The sequence below is a fragment of the Rhagoletis zephyria genome, unplaced genomic scaffold (assembly GCF_001687245.7).
Source record: "Rhagoletis zephyria isolate East Lansing unplaced genomic scaffold, Rhagoletis_zephyria_1.1 Rzeph_scaffold_06461, whole genome shotgun sequence".
NCBI lineage: Eukaryota > Metazoa > Arthropoda > Insecta > Diptera > Tephritidae > Rhagoletis > Rhagoletis zephyria.
This window is the reverse complement of record NW_016163544.1, coordinates 8018-26585: the sequence shown is the minus strand read 5'-3', so window position 1 is coordinate 26585 and position 18568 is coordinate 8018. Positions and strand designations below refer to the sequence as shown.

At 37.8% G+C, this 18568-nt stretch overlaps 1 protein-coding gene across 1 annotated transcript; it reads right to left on the bottom strand.

Annotated features, from left to right (window-relative positions):
• Window positions 1–349: 349 nt before the first annotated feature.
• LOC108373196 (carboxylesterase 1E) lies at window positions 350–3153 on the bottom strand. Its single transcript, XM_017629055.1, has 3 exons — window positions 2047–3153; window positions 1309–1770; window positions 350–1231 (listed from the first exon to the last, which is right to left on the bottom strand). The coding sequence occupies exons 1-3, from the start codon at window positions 2926–2928 to the stop codon at window positions 440–442; spliced, it is 2136 nt and encodes a 711-aa protein (XP_017484544.1). The 5' UTR covers window positions 2929–3153; the 3' UTR covers window positions 350–439.
• Between the last annotated feature and the right edge of the window lie 15415 nt (window positions 3154–18568).

The following is an 18568-nucleotide window of genomic DNA, read 5'->3' as shown; positions in this document are numbered from 1 at the left end:
TCCAGTAGCAGGACTCGATTAACCAGTTGGCCTCGCTCGGCTACCAGGCACTACTCAAGGTCCCCGAACAAACATCGCCTGGGGTTCTCGAACAGGCGTCCTAGGTCTTCTCGCGAAAAACAGGGCGGCAGACATGACGCAGTAAGCACTGGAGGGCGAAACCTACCTCACTGCTTTCATCCGGTCGTACAGGCTCATTGGATGACCAGCTGAATTGACCGGTTCGGGAACCATTGAGCATTCACGTTGTCATATTCATATACATTTAGATGTCAGATGTAGCTCGACTTCTCGCCGGAGAAAGCGTGAAGGGAGATGCGGAGGACAGAGCCAGAAAAGAAAGAACTACAACTGTTTTCCTATAACTGTTTATTTCTTCACATACTTGTTGAGTTTTATGAAGACATACCTAAGTAAAATTACAAAACCATGAATATTTTCATCCCAGCAATCCACCGGCGCCAAGTAAACCTCCGGTTTCCCTACTAGTAAAACGACCGTCCTGTCCACGACCAGCCCCGGGTCTTACACCGCGATTTGCACCTCCGCCCAGCACGCCACCCAAAGTATTTCCAACTCCACTGACAGCACCACCGCCAATATTTCTTTCACCGCTTCCACCACCACCACCACCGCCACCTAGCACGCCGCCGACACCACCCAAAGTATTACCAAGCGTACCACCAACTACATCCGTCAGCGGTGAAAGCAAACCACCCAAACTCTTGCATGTGGTTGAAGTCAAAGGAGTGAGTGAGGCACCCAGCACTGAGAGCTCACAAAATCGAAAGTCACTGCCGGCACTTAACTCTGTATCCACCTTTATGAATGGCACACCTTTGCCGGTTACGCTTTGAAAAAGTGAATCTTCTGTAGATGCTTTTCCGTCTTCGCCACCAAACGATTTGGCGAATTTCACCAGCATGCCAATCAAATTCTGACGCACTTTTAAGTCCTCGGCATCGCTAAGCTGCGCTTCTGGTATGGGATTACCGAACAAGTCATTCGCGTCGAACATGTAGCCGAGTTCATCGCCATGCGCTACTACCTCCGTGTTATTATTAGCAGCTGTCTCGGCGACTATCGGCAGGCCACGCAAGAAATTTATGCCCTTCGATCGTGTGCCGTTATACTCGAAACTATACATAAATGAGGGCGCAAGCTGTGACCAGACCTGTGTGCTCAAAACGGCGGGTAGATTGAAGAGTATATCGGTGGTGGATTCAATGACCTGAAGGGGAAAGTTTTGTGTTAGCAAAATAAAAAACGAAAGTCGAGAGTAGGAGTAAAATAAATTGTGTGTAATACCTTTGACAGCACTTGATCCAAATTTAGCGTTTCAGGCACCTTTAGCAAATCATTCAATGTGGGCGTCAATGCCGACGTGAGTCCAGGTAGTACGGGTTTTGCGATTTCACCTGTAAGGCTATCGATGCGCAGAAATCCGGTCAGGTCCTTCAATGCATCGGTGAGTGAATTGAGGAACTGTTGCGCAGAGCCAAAAATCTTATTCAGCGTATCGAGGCTGACAGCATTCGCGGTTTCATGTTTAGTGACACCTGTCAGCAGTGGTATGGGTGTGAAGTTGCCATTGCGCAGCTGTTGCTCTGGTTCGCCAACGATTAAGCTAGGCAACGCACGTCCATCATTTTCGCCCTCAATGTGCGGTGTGAAGCCTACGTTGCCGGAGAGGCCTTTGACCAAGGCGCGTCCGGCAAGGCGCTCCGTTTGGACTTTTGAGTCATTTTGAATGATCTCTTCGGCGGATTTCTGGAAAATCAGAAGAGATTGCGGGAAAAAAATTAAAAGGTGTTAAATCAAATCAAATCAAATCAAATCAAGCAACAAAATGAAATTAAACGAAATGTGTTTTATTTTTTTTTTTGTTTTTTTTAATATTTTATGTTTCTTATTGAATAATATTAAAAACCTTGTGCACTCCTCTGCTGTTGAATAATTTCAGTTTCACTTTCATTCCTCCGCTTATCTTCTTCCCTCTCAGTCACACATACAGGCAAACGCACAAACAAACAAAGTTACACTCACCTCCCGCAAGCACTGCACAATCGCCAGCTCATTTGTTGTGGGACAGCCATTGATGGTCGCCACCTCTTCCACACTCTGCACCGGTTCCTTATCGGTGGCGTACTGAGAAAGCGCCGTGCCTGACATTGCCACCACGCCCGACACGTCACCAGCGGCGCGCGCCGAGCGCGACATTGACAAGTACATTGCGCTCGCTGCACCCGAGCCATGGCCAATGGCCTTCACCTGCTTTGGATCGCCGCCAAAGTGATGAATGTAATCGTTAACCCAACGCAACGCCGCTGCCATGTCGAAGATCGCCAAATTACCATCGAACTCCTTGGTGCCATCGCCCATGATACCCAAAGAACCGAGTCGATATTGTGGCGCTACAACTATTACACCCTGTTGCGCTATGGGCGTGGCATCGTATTGCGCTGCAGAACCATAACGGAAACCGCCCGGATGTATCCACACGTAAACCGGTAAGCCGGTGTTTTCGTCCGGCATGCGCGGCGTGTAAACGTTCAGCAGCAGACAATTCTCCTCGCCCACCAGACGGCGCGGATCATACGGATCGGGTTGTATGCAGGGCGGCCCGTGACTGGTGGCATTGATGTCGCCAGCCATGCGTTTGTAGACCGGACGCGCGTAACGCAAGAGGCCAATTGGTGGTTCGGCGTAATACATGCCGAGGAATGAGTAAATGCCGGTGCGTTCATTGCGAAAACCTTCGACGCGCGCATCGCGATTGAAGGTGCGCGTGAATACTACCGGATCATCGGGTGGCGGCGCCTTCGATTGACGGCCACCCACAATGCGCTTTACACGTGTATGGTTAGGCGACGACGCATCACAACGCAGCAACGCACATGCGAAAATGGCAAATATAAAAAGCTGCATAACTACTTTGTGGCTAATAAAATTCGATTTAATCGCTTTCGCTAGCAAACAAAAAAAAACTAAACAAAATAATTAGCACGCGAACTCGTTTTCACGCCCGCTCAACAGTAGCGCACTGGTCAAGTGTTTACGATGAATGTCAAGTTTGGACTGTTGACGATGCGCCCGAATGAATAAGCGTTTCGCTTCAGCGCATAGCGTGTGAGCTATCGGCATCAGCTGCGCGCGCGTCTTCGCTATGTGGGGAATTCAAAACGAATAATGCCAACGCGGTGGCAGAGCGAAGCGGTAATTGCCTGAACTGAATGCTGATTAGTTGAAAAAAAATATATATAATATATGTACTTTTTTATGCTTTTGTATTTTGCTCTGCCTTTTCGTTGATATAATTAGCTGGCGGTGGTTGGTAATATTATACATTTACTTATCTCAGAGCTGCCTTAATAAAAAGCACAGCGATATCGGAAGGCCATTCTCATAGTATCTACAAAACACACATGTACATATATGGTACTGTTCATGACTAAAAATAAAATCATTTGAAAATTACTTGTGCATGCAACAGTAGCGATATAATTTATAAATAAGCAGGAATTTTAAATTAAAATAACCTGAAGTAAATTTTGCGAGAATAATACAATGCCGGTTCGTGAGTTATTCCAGTTTTAGTTGCAGTTTTGGATATCAACATTTTTTCCCTAAAGAAGAACTCAAATAGGTACATATAAGAAGTTTCTGCGCAGGGACCATAAAGATACAAAACGGTACCAGAAAGACTAGCACAAGATTACTTAGCTAAACCCTAAATTGAAAGTCCATGTTAGTTTTCATGGCAAGCTTGAACAACTTCTTGTGCACTCCCATGACAGCTGCCTCCAGATTCGCTAAAAACAAACCCTATTCCCAGGTATCAGACTCGCAGCCTTTTCATTCTTTCCGCATTTCCTGCAAAATACATTACGAGTCAACAAACCTAAATCTGATGTCAACAAGGAGTGTTCTAAAAGCCTAGCGTCTTCGCTCTTAAAAATAAAAGGGGTTATGGAAGCTTCATGTCGTATGCTGCACACACAAATATTGCGTTTTATTCCTCACCTTACAAAGGGCTCCAAGTATGTTATACCAACGGATCCAAGATGCACAACGGAATCACTGGCGCAGGCGTACTTAAACCAAGACTTCAAAAAAGTCTGTCAATGGTCTCATGGCCAATCAAAGTCCAAGTGAAAATCTTCACAATCGAGGTCAGTTTTCGAGAATGTCCTTGTAGAAGGAAAATTGGGGCCAGATGAAATATTATGTTGAATAGTCAGGCAGCATTAAAGGCAGTAGACTTATTTAGAATGGCATCAAAGCTTACGTACAACGCTTTTGTACGGCCCAAGAGCCCACAATTGACGGACGCTGTGGTGGATGCATGGACATGAAGGATTTCGAGGCAATGAACGAGGAAATCCCAGAGCATATTCTATGCGCCTGCACATCATAGACTAAAACGAAAACTGAAAAACGACTATCTTCTCTATCTAAAATTTGAAACATGGCACCCACAATTTCCCCTACTTCCTTAAATAGCCTAAGGTTTGGAGTGCCTACAATTTGTATTTAAAACAATAGATCTTTATCAATAGTTCTCCCCTTCCTTGCCTGCTGGATCGTGTTGGGTTCGCGCTCACAAATATTCTATCTGTCCATCTAGCGAAAGAGCATCTGCCTCCTAGTGCTAGGGACATCTAATCCGAAATCGAGTGCAGGTTTTCTCCTCTATTAGCACTTAACTCAGCCATGGCTTCCCTTCATTACTAATTGTACTCTACTATTATCGATCGTGGGTGTGGTACATTCACTTCCCCGTGGTATTAAGCCATCAGGTACGTCGGCTGAAGATATCTAGAATACCGTTACCAGTGTCTTTCTAAATGCCCTTGTCACACTTATCATAGAAAATCCCTATATTAACAATCGCCACATTTGCTTAAAAGATTTTCTTCTTCATATATGTCCACCATTGCCAGACAAGTGCCAGTGAAAAGGGAAGACAACCACCAACGTAGTTTGTTGTAGTGTAATCAGATATTCCCTAGTAAAAAATACCAGGCATGTATTTTCTGCGACTGTGCTAAGTCCTACTTTAGTTACCTGATCATACATATCAATACAATAAACAAATAAATAAATAAATAAAAAGTGTCATCTGCGAAATCGTCTTAATATGCCATGCATTTTTACGAAAGATGCTAGGCATAAGAAGTAAGTACTTATGAAAAGAAAGCATTAAGTCTTTATGATAGAGAGTATGGATCGGTCTATCGAACGCTACCCGATCCAATCGACGAGAGCCGAGTGGAAAGAGCAGTGGGGTTTTCAATTGTTCAATGACTGGAACACCAGGTTTTCCCCCTGGCCAAGATTTTTCAAGACCCCGAAATTTTCGTAAATTAAGTTGGAAGATAAAATTACTTTGGTAAATTATTGGGGGGGGGGGAGTGGTTGACCCAGTCCCATACTTAGTACCAAGCTTGGGTTTGCTCTTGGCGACCCTGTGAACGACAGTGCTACTTTCGATACTGCTCTAACCCGACATACTGTCGCGTAAAACAAAGGAAAGGCATGCGTTTAAGTAGGGGATGAAAATTGATTTAAGCGATCAAAAGGCTGTAAACTGAAATTGAGGCGGCTTTTACTGTGAGAGAATTTTTTATACCTTGCCTTCAAAGAAGACAAACAACACAAGACAACAACACCAAGATTTATTTTTAGACTTTGAAATAAACAAAAAAAGATTTATTGAAAGAAATTGCGAATCGCCTTTTCGAAGTCATCATAAGGCTTATACTAGATGCTTTCTTTTAATACTTTGATCAAGAAAAGCCAAGCCAAAATTAAAGCACAATTTTTTCCATAAGTAACTGGCTTACTTTTTTAAATGAATTTATAAAATAACGGAAAAATTTGTGATTTATTAAGATTTCTTGGAAATTTTTGCGTATTTCCAAATTGATAGCATTTTTGAATGCATTTGTATGTATGTCAAAGTATTTATATTTATGTGCCTATGCACATTACACTCGTACCTACTCATATCTAATAACAAATGCGAGGGTATATTTTTTTTTACAAAATTTCATATGTTTATGCATGATGAAGATGATGATGATGAATGATGCACGTCATACCAATCACAGTGACAACAAAACAAAAAATGTCGCTTTTCAATTGATCAGAAACTAATGATAAATAAATGCAATGAAAATAATCGCTATGCCATTTGTATGCTAGCTGAATAATTCGTCACGTACTAATTATAATGATGTTAACGGCAGGGTTTTTCTAGTTTTTTGTACATAACAAAGAAATTTTAGATATTAATTATAATTTTTGTAGTTGCATATAAAAGTGTGAATAGAATAATAGAGCGCGCTAGCGTGTCTTATAAATGCTGTGGGCAGACAAATGGAGCGCAGCTACAGTTTCCAGTAGTTGGGGGGGGCCATATCGCACAGCATACAATTATATATAATATAATTGCATTTCTCCACTAAATTACAATTTGGAAATAATTGAATTTTTTCAAAATAAACGTCGAAAACACCCATTTCATTTGGACTTAAAGATTTAAATTGATCTACGAAAAAATTCTTGCTAACGGTACCCGGAGACAAGCGTTATAGTATTTAAAATCGTGTTGCACAAAACTGGCATGTAATAGAACAGAATTTCTGGCCAAAAAGTGAACATTTAGCCCACTGTAAATCCATTTAGGATTTAACTGCCAGGCATAGATACCAAACTTTTAGTAGTATTTCGTTGAGGCCCTAATAAAGAATTTTTATTTTTTTTTTATAAAAAACATTAAGTAATCGATAACAATATGATAACAATAATTGTGGCATAAATCTTAACAACAAGAATGTCGACAACAGTATTAATATCGATAACGTTAAAATACATAGAGTCGACTACAGTATTAATAACGATAACGATGAAATAAATAGTAGGTATCTAAAATGGTATCAATAGCGATGACGTTTTCGATAATGGTATGACTACCGTTAGAGTAAAAAGAATCGATAACAGTATCAATATCGACAGCGATAAAACAAACAGTATCGTAAAGAGTATCAATAACGATAACGATGAAACAAAAAGGTATCGATAACAGTATAAATATCTACGATAATAACAATAAAACTAATATTTAGTACCGAAAATAATTCCAATTGCGATGACGATAAAATACTTGCATGCTTTTGATAGCAGTATCAATGACGATAACAAGAAAAAAATATATTGACGACAGTATCAATATCAATATTGATAAAATTAAAAGTGTGGGTGAAATTTACGATAACGATAAAATAAATATTATCGCCAACGCTAACGACACCAGTATTTATAAATGTAACGATGATCGTATCGATGACGATAAAAATAAAAACACAAATAAAACATATGGTCTCGATAAACAATACGATTACAAAAAAAAAATTTTGATTACAATTAANATACAAATAAAACATATGGTCTCGATAAACAATACGATTACAAAAAAAAAATTTTGATTACAATTATAATTATATTAAGACTACAATTATGACTAAAAATCCAATTACGATTATGACTACGATTTCGATTAAGATTGCGATTACGATTACAAAACGTATTCGCATGCTGTCATTGGCGTATTCGAAGACCACAATTTCTATACAAATCTTTAAAATTTAAAAATAGATTCCATTTGGCATGCCATTTGCATCAGATTTAGTTTTTTCCATACCATGAAGCCATCGTTTGCACAATAGACACCTTTTTTGGATTGCTGTCAAATAAACAAAAACCAATAAATTTACTCAATAAAAAGGTCGAATGAGTGCACTTCAGGATTTCTAATAAATTATGTGAACAATAAATATTTGAATATCGACATACCAAGGTTTTTGGCAAATAAAATTCCTTCATTGCTGCCTTACTTACTGAACTGAGAGCTCGCTTCCAACAAACAATGTAACTACATACATACCATACACACACGCATACACTGCCGGAAAAAAGTATTCGCACAGAGAATTTTTCACAATAAATGCAACAATTTTTATTCTAATATTTTTCCGCTATTTTTATATACAACTATGGTTCATTCTACAACAAAAACATAAAAATATCATTTCTATCTATTGTACAAAACTCGCGAAATTTCAATAAATTTGCATGCACATTTTTAACTTTTACTTTTACAGATATTTTGAAATTTTCTTGAGAATTTTGTATCACATTTAATTCTAGTAGTCAAAAATCGCGTTGATTTTTTTTTTATTTTTTTTTATTTTTTTTAAGGTTTAATTTAATTTTTTTTTTGTATGGGAGAAACTGTCTGAAAAAATAGCCTCAAAACAACGGTAAAGTGCGTGTGAAACATGGGAATATATCCAATTTTCTACGCAATTCGCTATCAAATTGAGAAAGAGAAATTTTATTTCGATGTGTGAACAGCCAGAAAGACCTTTGGGTCGCATATCGGAAGCTAGTTCGAGAAATAGAAGTGTTAAGATGTGACTGCAACTAAAAGAGTCCATGTCGATTTCGGAAATATATTTCAACTTGCACGCACTGCACTAGAAGCTGCAAACCGCCTTTCTTTACATGCAAGGTGTGGCAGCTGATGCAACTGCTTTCTGAAAATTCTCAATTTGACAGCCCTTTCGAAACATATATTGCATTGCCACGTCTGACAGGCTCTTAAGTTCCAGCTACTTCATACTTGCTCTTTATTATAATATAATTTATTGGGCTACAAATTTGCATTTTTAAAAAGTTTAAACTTTCCCGAAATTTGCGCAAAGTTTAGAAATTTTATTTTTATGTCCTTTATGGTAGTCTGAACCAATTAAATTAAATAAAAAAATAGCGGGAAAAAATTTAAAGGAAAATTACGGCATATATTGTAAAAATTTCTCTGTGCCAATACTTTTTGCCGGCAGTGTATACCTATAAGTACGAGTATTAAAGCAATTTTTAACTGTACAAATGTAAGTGTATTTGCATATAAAAATCAATTTTCATTTCTTAAAAGATTTATTTTAGCAGGAGCCACAATAAAATAAACGACAACAACAAACATTAGGCATAATACATAGTAGAACGGAAAAGGGTTTTTCAATAAGTTGAAGTAGAAAATCAATAAATTCAATTACCTAAAATTCCAAGCAAATAAATTGAATGAAAAATTCGGATACAAATACAAATTGAAATAATTAAAAGCAAAGATATATGAGTTTTGAGAAAATGAAAGGGCCAGAAGTGGTGAAAGGCTATTAAGCAAAGAAAGCTGTATAGTGAAGAGGTTGCCATAGACGATATGTGGTTGAAGTAAGTTGAAGCGGCGAAGAAGGCACAACACTGTAGCATGTGGCACTGAGTCATTTAGAAGCTTGAAATTTTCTTAAGCAACAGCAGCAGCAGCAGCAGTTGATATGCAATCCGATGCACTCAAAAACACACACATGCACACACACACAAGCAAGTGTACATTAGGAAATCCATCCATTTGTGGACTTTTTATATGAAAGTGCACTCAAGTGCATTCATGGCAAATAGCAAACAGCTCTTGGCTCAATTGGTCCTTTCGCCTGCTGCCGCCGCCACTGATGTTGGCCGCCTATGCCACTACGGGTGCACTATTTCACACACGAAATGAAATGCAAATTTCAAATTAAAATATTGCATTACATTGCCACAGATGCATTCTAATGGAAATAAATCGACGAAACATATGTGTGGCCGAAAGAAAGCTGGCCGACAGGCAGAGCAGCGTGTACGCGTTGTAAAGGAGTAAAGAGGAGAAAATCTAAAACTTTAAGTGCAAAAGTAAAACAGGCAAGACAATTGTAGGCAATCGGCGAGCGCAGCAGGCGACATGCGGCAGCAAATACTATAAAGTAAGCTAAGTATGTAGATATGAGCCATANAATATTGCATTACATTGCCACAGATGCATTCTAATGGAAATAAATCGACGAAACATATGTGTGGCCGAAAGAAAGCTGGCCGACAGGCAGAGCAGCGTGTACGAGTAGTAAAGGAGTAAAGAGAAGAAAATCTAAAACTTTAAGTGCAAAAGTAAAACAAGGCAAGACAATTGTAGGCAATCGGCGAGCGCAGCAGGCGACATGCGGCAACAAAAACTATAAAGTAAGCTAAGTATGTAGATATGAGCCATGAAGAAGTACGAAAGTTGAGAGTTAGAATAAGCACTTGTGGCTGTCAAACTAACCATATGTCATAGCTGAACACATGGACAAGGAGCCAGCTTAAGCAGCTGCATGGATTTTTGCGTTCTTCCACGCATAACTACATACATACGTGTACGGGTATATTTATATCAGCTTAAGTGCTTCTTTCACTTCGTAAAGTATGCGGAGGCGTATAAGCATTCTATTAAGTACACATATGCATATAAATATTAATGTACATACATATATTAGGCTGCCTCACCAAAAAATAAAGTTGCGGGTTTTCAACCGGTATTATAAAATTCATTGTATTTTCACCTCTTCCGCCAAAATATTTCTGAAAAAAAAATTTACGCGAGTTAGACCGATTTAAAAATACATGCAAAGACCGCGCTACATTGTTTCCGTTGACAAATTTTTTGTATACCTTTTAAAGTTAAACTCGTCTAGCATATAAGGTGGTACATATTTTTTTTTTTTGATAAAATATTTATTTTTTTTACTTTATTTCTAGAAACTCAAATTTGAGAGGCATTTCGAAATCGGTCCAGTTTGCGTAAATTGAAATATTTTTCAGAAATATTTTGAAATAGGCTTTAAATATCAATAATTTTATAATTCCGCTAGAAAAACACTGCCGATTTATTTTTATTTTTTTTTTTATTGATACTAATGCACCCTAATGTATAAGTGTCCAGCTTGTTATGCTTGCTATGAAAATGCTATAAAAAGTTCTGTAACAGAAATTGAAACTGTCAACAATGACAAATGCAGGCGTCTATAACAAATGCTGATTTCCTGCGTTGGCAAGCAACTTGAGAAAGGCATCTGATGTTGATGCGAGACTAGAGAGTGAAAGCACTAGAGAATGGATGAAAAAAATAAAAATAAAAAATTTGCAAGCGAAAGCAAAAACGTGCGATGCGAAACCATCAGTTGAAGTAGAAAAGTGTTAGCAATTGTGTCAAGGATTATACTCCTTTAAGGACATACTGCGTCTTACACTGGCCTCAAGCTTCACCACGGATGATTCATTTTTTCTAAGTCTTTAATAAATAAAGGTTTAGAGTTNCAACTATCACGTATTTTTCACATCGCCATTCCCATCCCGTAAATCCCGTATTACATCCCTGTGACTTCCACTACAAGCATCCCTGCGGTAGTTGGAAGTCCCAAAATTGCAAGGGAATTGCTTCCCATAGGCGCACTGGAAGCCATTTCCAGTGTTGCTTATAAAAGGCGACTCCAACCTTGCCAGGGTTCTCTTTTTCATCGCCACCTGAACAGAAGACAACAGGGATCGTCTAGCAAATACCTCAACAGCAGCGTGGGAGTTTATCCATATATTTTTTCATCCAACTACATACATCTGCGCGGGATTCCAACCACATCGTGGATATTCACCGGCATTTAATCTCTAAGTATCATTCAACCATTCATACATATATTTCTATCATTGCTTTTATCATTTATCATTCCCTTTGCGCGAGTTCCCTCTGTACTCCGCACCCCAAATCAATTGCTCAATTCCTACTATATTTGCTAATCAACCTATCACAAACTTCATCATACAGTCCATTAAAATCTTTGCTAAAATATTATTTAGTTCTAAGTACATTTTGTAAATTACAGTACAAGTTGAATTAAAACCTTACTTTGAAAATCTAAATCGCAATATCGTAATTTCTTAACAGAGTTTATGTTAATGTATGACATTATTATGTGACTTTCCGCTGAATTCGACACGTTTTCGTTATGGATACAATGCACTAAAATACTCCTTCTAATATCAGGGTCTACACTAGCAAACTTAAGCGATCAACTTTCCTAATTCCAAAGATACGCCAGTTGCTTGCAACCATTTCAGACAGCTCCTTTTTCAGTTAGTCCCTACATAGTGCCATTATAGCGTACCCGCTCAGTAATTATGGCTCTCGAAGAAGACGAACTGAGACCATAAAATTGTTCCAAAACAACAAAGAGAGTTGATGATCTCAGTAGTCGACCTCGACACCAAAGTTACGTGATACGCAGCGGTGTTACCATATTTCTCGAGGTTAAAAGCTTCAACTTGATCATCTTGTAGGAGAAGGCTCGAATGGCAACTTGTCAGTCAGAAAAGATAACTAAAACCCTTTTAAGAGCGCATGCTAAAAACCCAGCTTAAATGTAAGATTGATGCCAAGTCCTTAAGCATTGCTCGATGCTAGCGATCTAAGAATTTTATTAGGAACTTGAAGGGTATGACGTGGGTTAGGGAGTTTAGCATATGCTCTAATACAAGGCTGTCAGGGAATGTCTGATTTGCCCATCAACCGCGGCGGAGTATTTTCAGGCATCCTTCAAGCATTATAACCGGATAGGGGCTTGATTATAAATAAATTAATTATGATAAAAACCAGAGGCTATAATATATTACAACAAACACAAAGTTGGTGTTAGTGCAATGAACCAATTGAAGTACAAAAGGGTGACCTTTGGATTTTTTTTTTAATAAGGTCGATGTTGTGGCACTGGCAACTTTCATTTATTGTAATGAGAAAACAGTTCTAAATTTTAGTAAACCCCTGCAGGTCATTATTGATTTTTGAAGTGAAACTTCTTTAGCGACTTGCTGTTGGTCGATTATTTGTCGATTTTGTTAACGACTTTTTTATGGATTTTGTTATCGATGTTCTAATCGATTTTGTTATAGGTATTATTTATCAATTTTGTTATCGATGTTTTTATCGATTTTGTTATCGATATTTTATTTGATTTTATTATCGATATTTTTTTCGATTTTGTTATCGATATGTTTATGCTATCGAAATTATTATCCAATTTGTCAACGATTTTGTTATCAATATTTTATCGATCTTGTTATAGATTATTTATCGATTTTGTTGTCGATTTTGTTGTCGATTTTGTTATCGATTAGTTTTGATATTTTTGTCGATTTCCTAATCGATTTTTGTTATAGATTTTGATTTTGATTATTTATCGATTTTAATATCGATATTTTTCTTAACTTGGCATATTATTGAAGCTTTTTCCTAGAAATTCATAAACTCGCTGGGTGAAGGCTGGTCAAAGAAAAAATGTATTTAGTTAAATTTTCGCGATTTAAAAAAAGTAATTTCCTCGAACCCGTAAAGCTTTTTTAATTTTCAAATTTTCGTGGATGTCTTTATTTTGTACGTAAAACAAAATAAACAGTTTCCCCATGATGTGGATATTTTAAGGACCATCATATTAGGCATGCGCCGCAATGCAGATGAACGATACACAAAAACTCCTTTTTTCGGTATTAATTATCTTCGCTACATTAAAAAGTAATATTTTTCCGATATTTTTTACACTTTTACTTTATTTTCCATAAGAATTGAGTCCATTCGGAAATATACAGTCTTAAAAAAATACTAGACCACAGGTGGAGTAATTTTACCTTTCTTTCTTCATATGAGATACGAATTATTAAGGGTGTTACCCTTATAAAGAAGGAGTCCATCCTATAAGCCACAGTTGAGCAAGTTCTGCATAATATTTTTTAGGACATTTGTNAAAAACTCCTTTTTTCGGTATTAATTATCTTCGCTACATTAAAAAGTAATCTTTTTCCGTTATTTTTTACACTTTTACTTTATTTTCCATAAGAATTGAGTCCATTCGGAAATACACAATCTTAAAAAAATACTAGGCCACAGGTGGAGTATTTTTACCTTTCTTTCTTCATATGACATACGAATTATTAAGGGTATTACCCTCATAAAGAAGGAGTCCATCCTATAAGCCACAGTTGGAGCAAGTTCTGCACAATATTTTTTAGGACATTTGCAAGGATAATAAACTAGAGCTAAGAACGTTGGCATATAACACAAGCTAAATATTTAATCTGTATTATAAGCTAAAAATATGTATATGTATCTTACTTAAACAAAAAGTTTGGGCTTTAGGTAGTAAATATAAGAGATTCAAGTCCAGTTGCCTGCCAACGTTAAACTTATAGCTATCCAAAAAATGTATGTCCAGCATTACATATCAATACAGTTAGCTTGCTATTCAATATCAACAACAAAAACAAACAATAACAAGGCGCAACAATCACACATCATCCATACATATGTATATGATAGCACTCGGAAAGCGACGCAAATTGAAGATGAAAAGGATAAGAAAGCGGAAAATAAGTAGAATGGAAATCAAAGCTGATCGATAGTGCAAATATTATGCAGAACGCTTCAATTTCACATACAATGCATGCCTAAAAAGTGGAATAAATAGGCGAACAAATAGTCGGATAGACGGACAATGCACAANAATATTTTTTAGGACATTTGTAAGGATAATAAACTAGAGCTAAGAACGTTGGCATATAACACAAGCTAAATATTTAATCTGTATTATAAGCTAAAAATATGTATATGTATCTTACTTAAACAAAAAGTTTGGGCTTTAGGTAGTAAATATAAGAGATTCAAGTCCAGTTGCCTGCCAACGTTAAACTTATAGCTATCCAAAAAATGTATGTCCAGTATTACAAATCAATACAGTTAGCTTGCTATTCAATATCAACAACAAAAACAAACAATAACAAGGCGCAACAATCACACACCATCCATACATATGTATATGATAGCACTCGGAAAGCGACGCAAATTGAAGATGAAAAGGATAAGAAAGCGGAAAATAAGTAGAATGGAAATCAAAGCTGATCGATAGTGCAAATATTATGCAGAACGCTTCAATTTCACATACAATGCATGCCTAAAAAGTGGAATAAATAGGCGAACAAATAGTCGGATAGACGGACAATGCACAAGAGATACGTATCTACTCACACATATACACATGCACTTTAAACTTTTCACACTCACAAGCGCACTGCAACCTGAGGGGCCTCCGAATGAAAATATGTATTCAAGCTTGAGCCTCGCCGCCGGCAAGGATATGTGTGCCGGATTAAGGATTTCTTTGTTGTTGCTTAGANTTCACACTCACAAGCGCACTGCAACCTGAGGGGCCTCCGAATGAAAATATTCAAGCTTGAGCCTCGCCGCCGGCAAGGATATGTGTGCCGGATTAAGGATTTGTTTGTTGTTGCTTAGAGTCTCATGGTGACTGTATGTGTGTGTGTGTGTGTGTGCGTGTGTGTGCCAGTATTTGTGCAGCAATTTGAATAAATAAATAAAAAGTGCTCACAAACGAATTGCTAGCGGCTAGGAACTGGGTATTTCTGGTTGCCAAGGCAAAAATACAAATAAATTATTGAATTGCTTGAATGGCTGACTGACTCACAGCCTGCCTGACTCACTCTCACTCAGCGTAGATCGGTTTGTAGGTATGTATGTGCATAAATCGGCTATTCAAATGTAGTTCATACAATGGCATTTCGCCGATTTTTAGCTTTTCGCTTTGTGACTTTTTTATATGTTTTGCTCACTGTTTTTTTTTTTTTTTTTTTAGCTGTTGTGTGTGTAGTTTAAGTCGTTGCCTCAAGCCAAGGGCACTTTTTATCTGCATTTAGTTTGTATGGCACTCATTTTATTCTAAACGAATTTGGACGCAGTGCTCTACTTTCAATTCGTTATGATTTGTTCTGCTTTTTTTTGATGTTATTTAACAAATAACTGCAGGCACTTTAGCTAAATTGGTTTCTCTTGTTTAACAAACTTTTGATTATGCAATTAACTTTTGATTTTGTTCGCTTTAAATGCCTAACAAATTGTGGCACAAAATTAAGAAGTTTATAAATCCAAAAAGTGCTTTAATTTTAGACCTTTTTTGTGTATGACACCTCGCATATTTATAGTCTCTTCTAAAAGCGTGTTGAATTTGTATCGGATTTTTTTCATTTGCGGCTGCGATCCCAAAAGTCAGCTTATTCCACAGAGTGTCAGCATAGAGGGAATGTTAGAAAATCACCACCCAGTTTCTAAGGCAGGAGGCCTTGTTGGCCGATATTTTGCAAGAAATAGCTTTCTAGATCCGTTTATAGTAGTTGTCTCTGTTCGGAACAGAATAAGAGCATAGTGCCTGCAAGATCTTATCACCTATCATAACGGGAATTTCATATGCGTTCCCAAAAAGTCTTAAGCGAGGCCTAGGTCTGCTATAGACTAGCTAGCTAATATATAGGATTGGAAGAATATTTAACCTGACTCGGTTCAAGGACCTGCGGACGCGTTTCCCTTCGAATTGTCTCCTAAGAACTCTGGACTTAAGAAAGATAAATTTTCCTGCTAAAAAGCTCAGGGCTATTGTCCCAGCATTAGAATTTGGTAGGGTCGTTAAGATGCTTGTCTTAATTATGTTGCTTATTGAAGACCTCAACCGAGAAGATGGCGTAATTTTCGGGAAACCCTGGGCTACGTGGAGTCGTCTTCGTCGGTAGTATTTTTGAAAGTAGTCGGGGAAGCTGTCATCTGCCGATGGGATGGGCACATTGTTTTTGCTGACTAGTGGTCAATACTCTGAAACGAATATCACTAGCCCTTTGTCCCACCTTGAACAAGATTTATGTTGCCCTGATCTTAAAGCCGCAGCTCCGAAATCAATGAAATAAAAGGGTAGATCCTGTTTGCTTTCCAAGAGTGAATTAAAAACTCTTTTTTTACCTAGCTTCAATAGAGGAACTGTGACCGTAGTTGTGAATGTGAAGGCGAAGGCGAAGGCGAATACGAAGACTAATGCAACGAGGAATACGAAGATGAGTGCGAAATCAAAGAATCAAGAATGAAGACAAAGACGAATATGAAGGCGAACACAAAAAAAAAATAATACAACAACGAGTACAAGGACAAATCAGAGACGAATAAGAAGAAAAGTACAAAGTCGGATACGAAGAAGAGTACAAAGTCCAATACGAAGAAGAATACAAAGTCGAATACGAACATGAATGCGAAGTCGAATAATACGAAGTTTGATTCAAAGACGAAGTCGAATACTAATACGAAGACAAATACGAAGTAAAGGACGAATACGAAGATATGGCAACACACACGAAGATGACGAATACGAAGACGAACTTGAATATGAACACAAATACACAGGGCGACGACGAATACGAAGGCGAGTATAAAGAAAATCACATGAAGACGGCGACTGTAACGAAATCGAAGAAGAGTGCAAAGAGGAATGCGAATGCCAGCACGAAAAGGAAAACTAATACGAAGCCGAGTGCGAATCCGAACGTTGATGACGCATTAAAAAGCCATTCCGAATGTTAAGGCGAATGCAAATGCGAAAACAAGTACAATTAAGAAGACAAAAAGACTGAGGTAATATGAACCGAACTTAGAATTTATAGAGGTTAGTTTCACTTCTATAGTGTAGCCCAGGCACCAACCATTTTTTGGGGCATGAAATAAAATTATTCCAAAACTTAATTTAGGCCACGCGATATGAAAACTGCTGCTAAGTACGATAATTCCTTTTAATTTCACTCCATATTTCAACATTTCAACAAGCTGTCACGTGTATTCATAAATCAATTAATTTATATACATAGCTCATATGGGCACAATTTCAAAGGCAACTAACCCCACCAACGAGCAATTAAGACAACCCCCAATTAAGAAGTAAACATTTTAACTCATTACATATGTACATATGTATGTATGTATGCACATTAGGGTGGTCCTTAAAAAGTATGAAACAAATTTTTACATCAGATTTCCTAAGCCTCAGCCCCTACCTCAACGTCATATAAATTTTGGTGCCGATTTGAGTCGATTAAGGCGTGTCGCACATGGGTCAAAGTTCAGATTACCCTATGAAGAGGTCTTAACCGACTCCAATCGAAACCAAAATTTATATGTGATATCCCCGACATTAGTAGTATCGGTTTTTGGTATTAAATGAAAAAATATATATTTTAATTTTTTGATGGTGCGAGACTGAAAAAAATCGTTCATTTGATTTTTTAAGGACCACCCTAATGTACATACACACATGTGAACATGCATACATTTCATTTCAATATAAAACAAATAACTTACAGAACGCACGACAAGCACGAAAATAAACTAAACAGCAGAGACAGGGGAGCCAAATGTTTGTATGTAGGTGGAACTGGCAGCAGTAAGCAGCAAACAGTGAATGGCAAACGACAACAGCAAGCTGACGAACGAGCTGAAGAAATGCGAAATGAGGACAGCCGCAATAAAGGCAAAAGTGCAGAGGAAATTGAAATGGAAACGGTAAACATTTTGCACCTTTGTCAATGTGTGTGTGTTGTGCGGTTGTTGGCAGTTTTGAAGTCAAATGTAGTACACACATACATACATATAAAAAAAGTTTAAATTCAACACAGCACGTAAAACTTGAGATTCATTAAATGGATGCTGCATTTATATGCGCGTTTAATGAGCAAACGTGCGTACGAACAAAGTGCCCGAACAAGCACGCACACATGAGCACTCATACATATG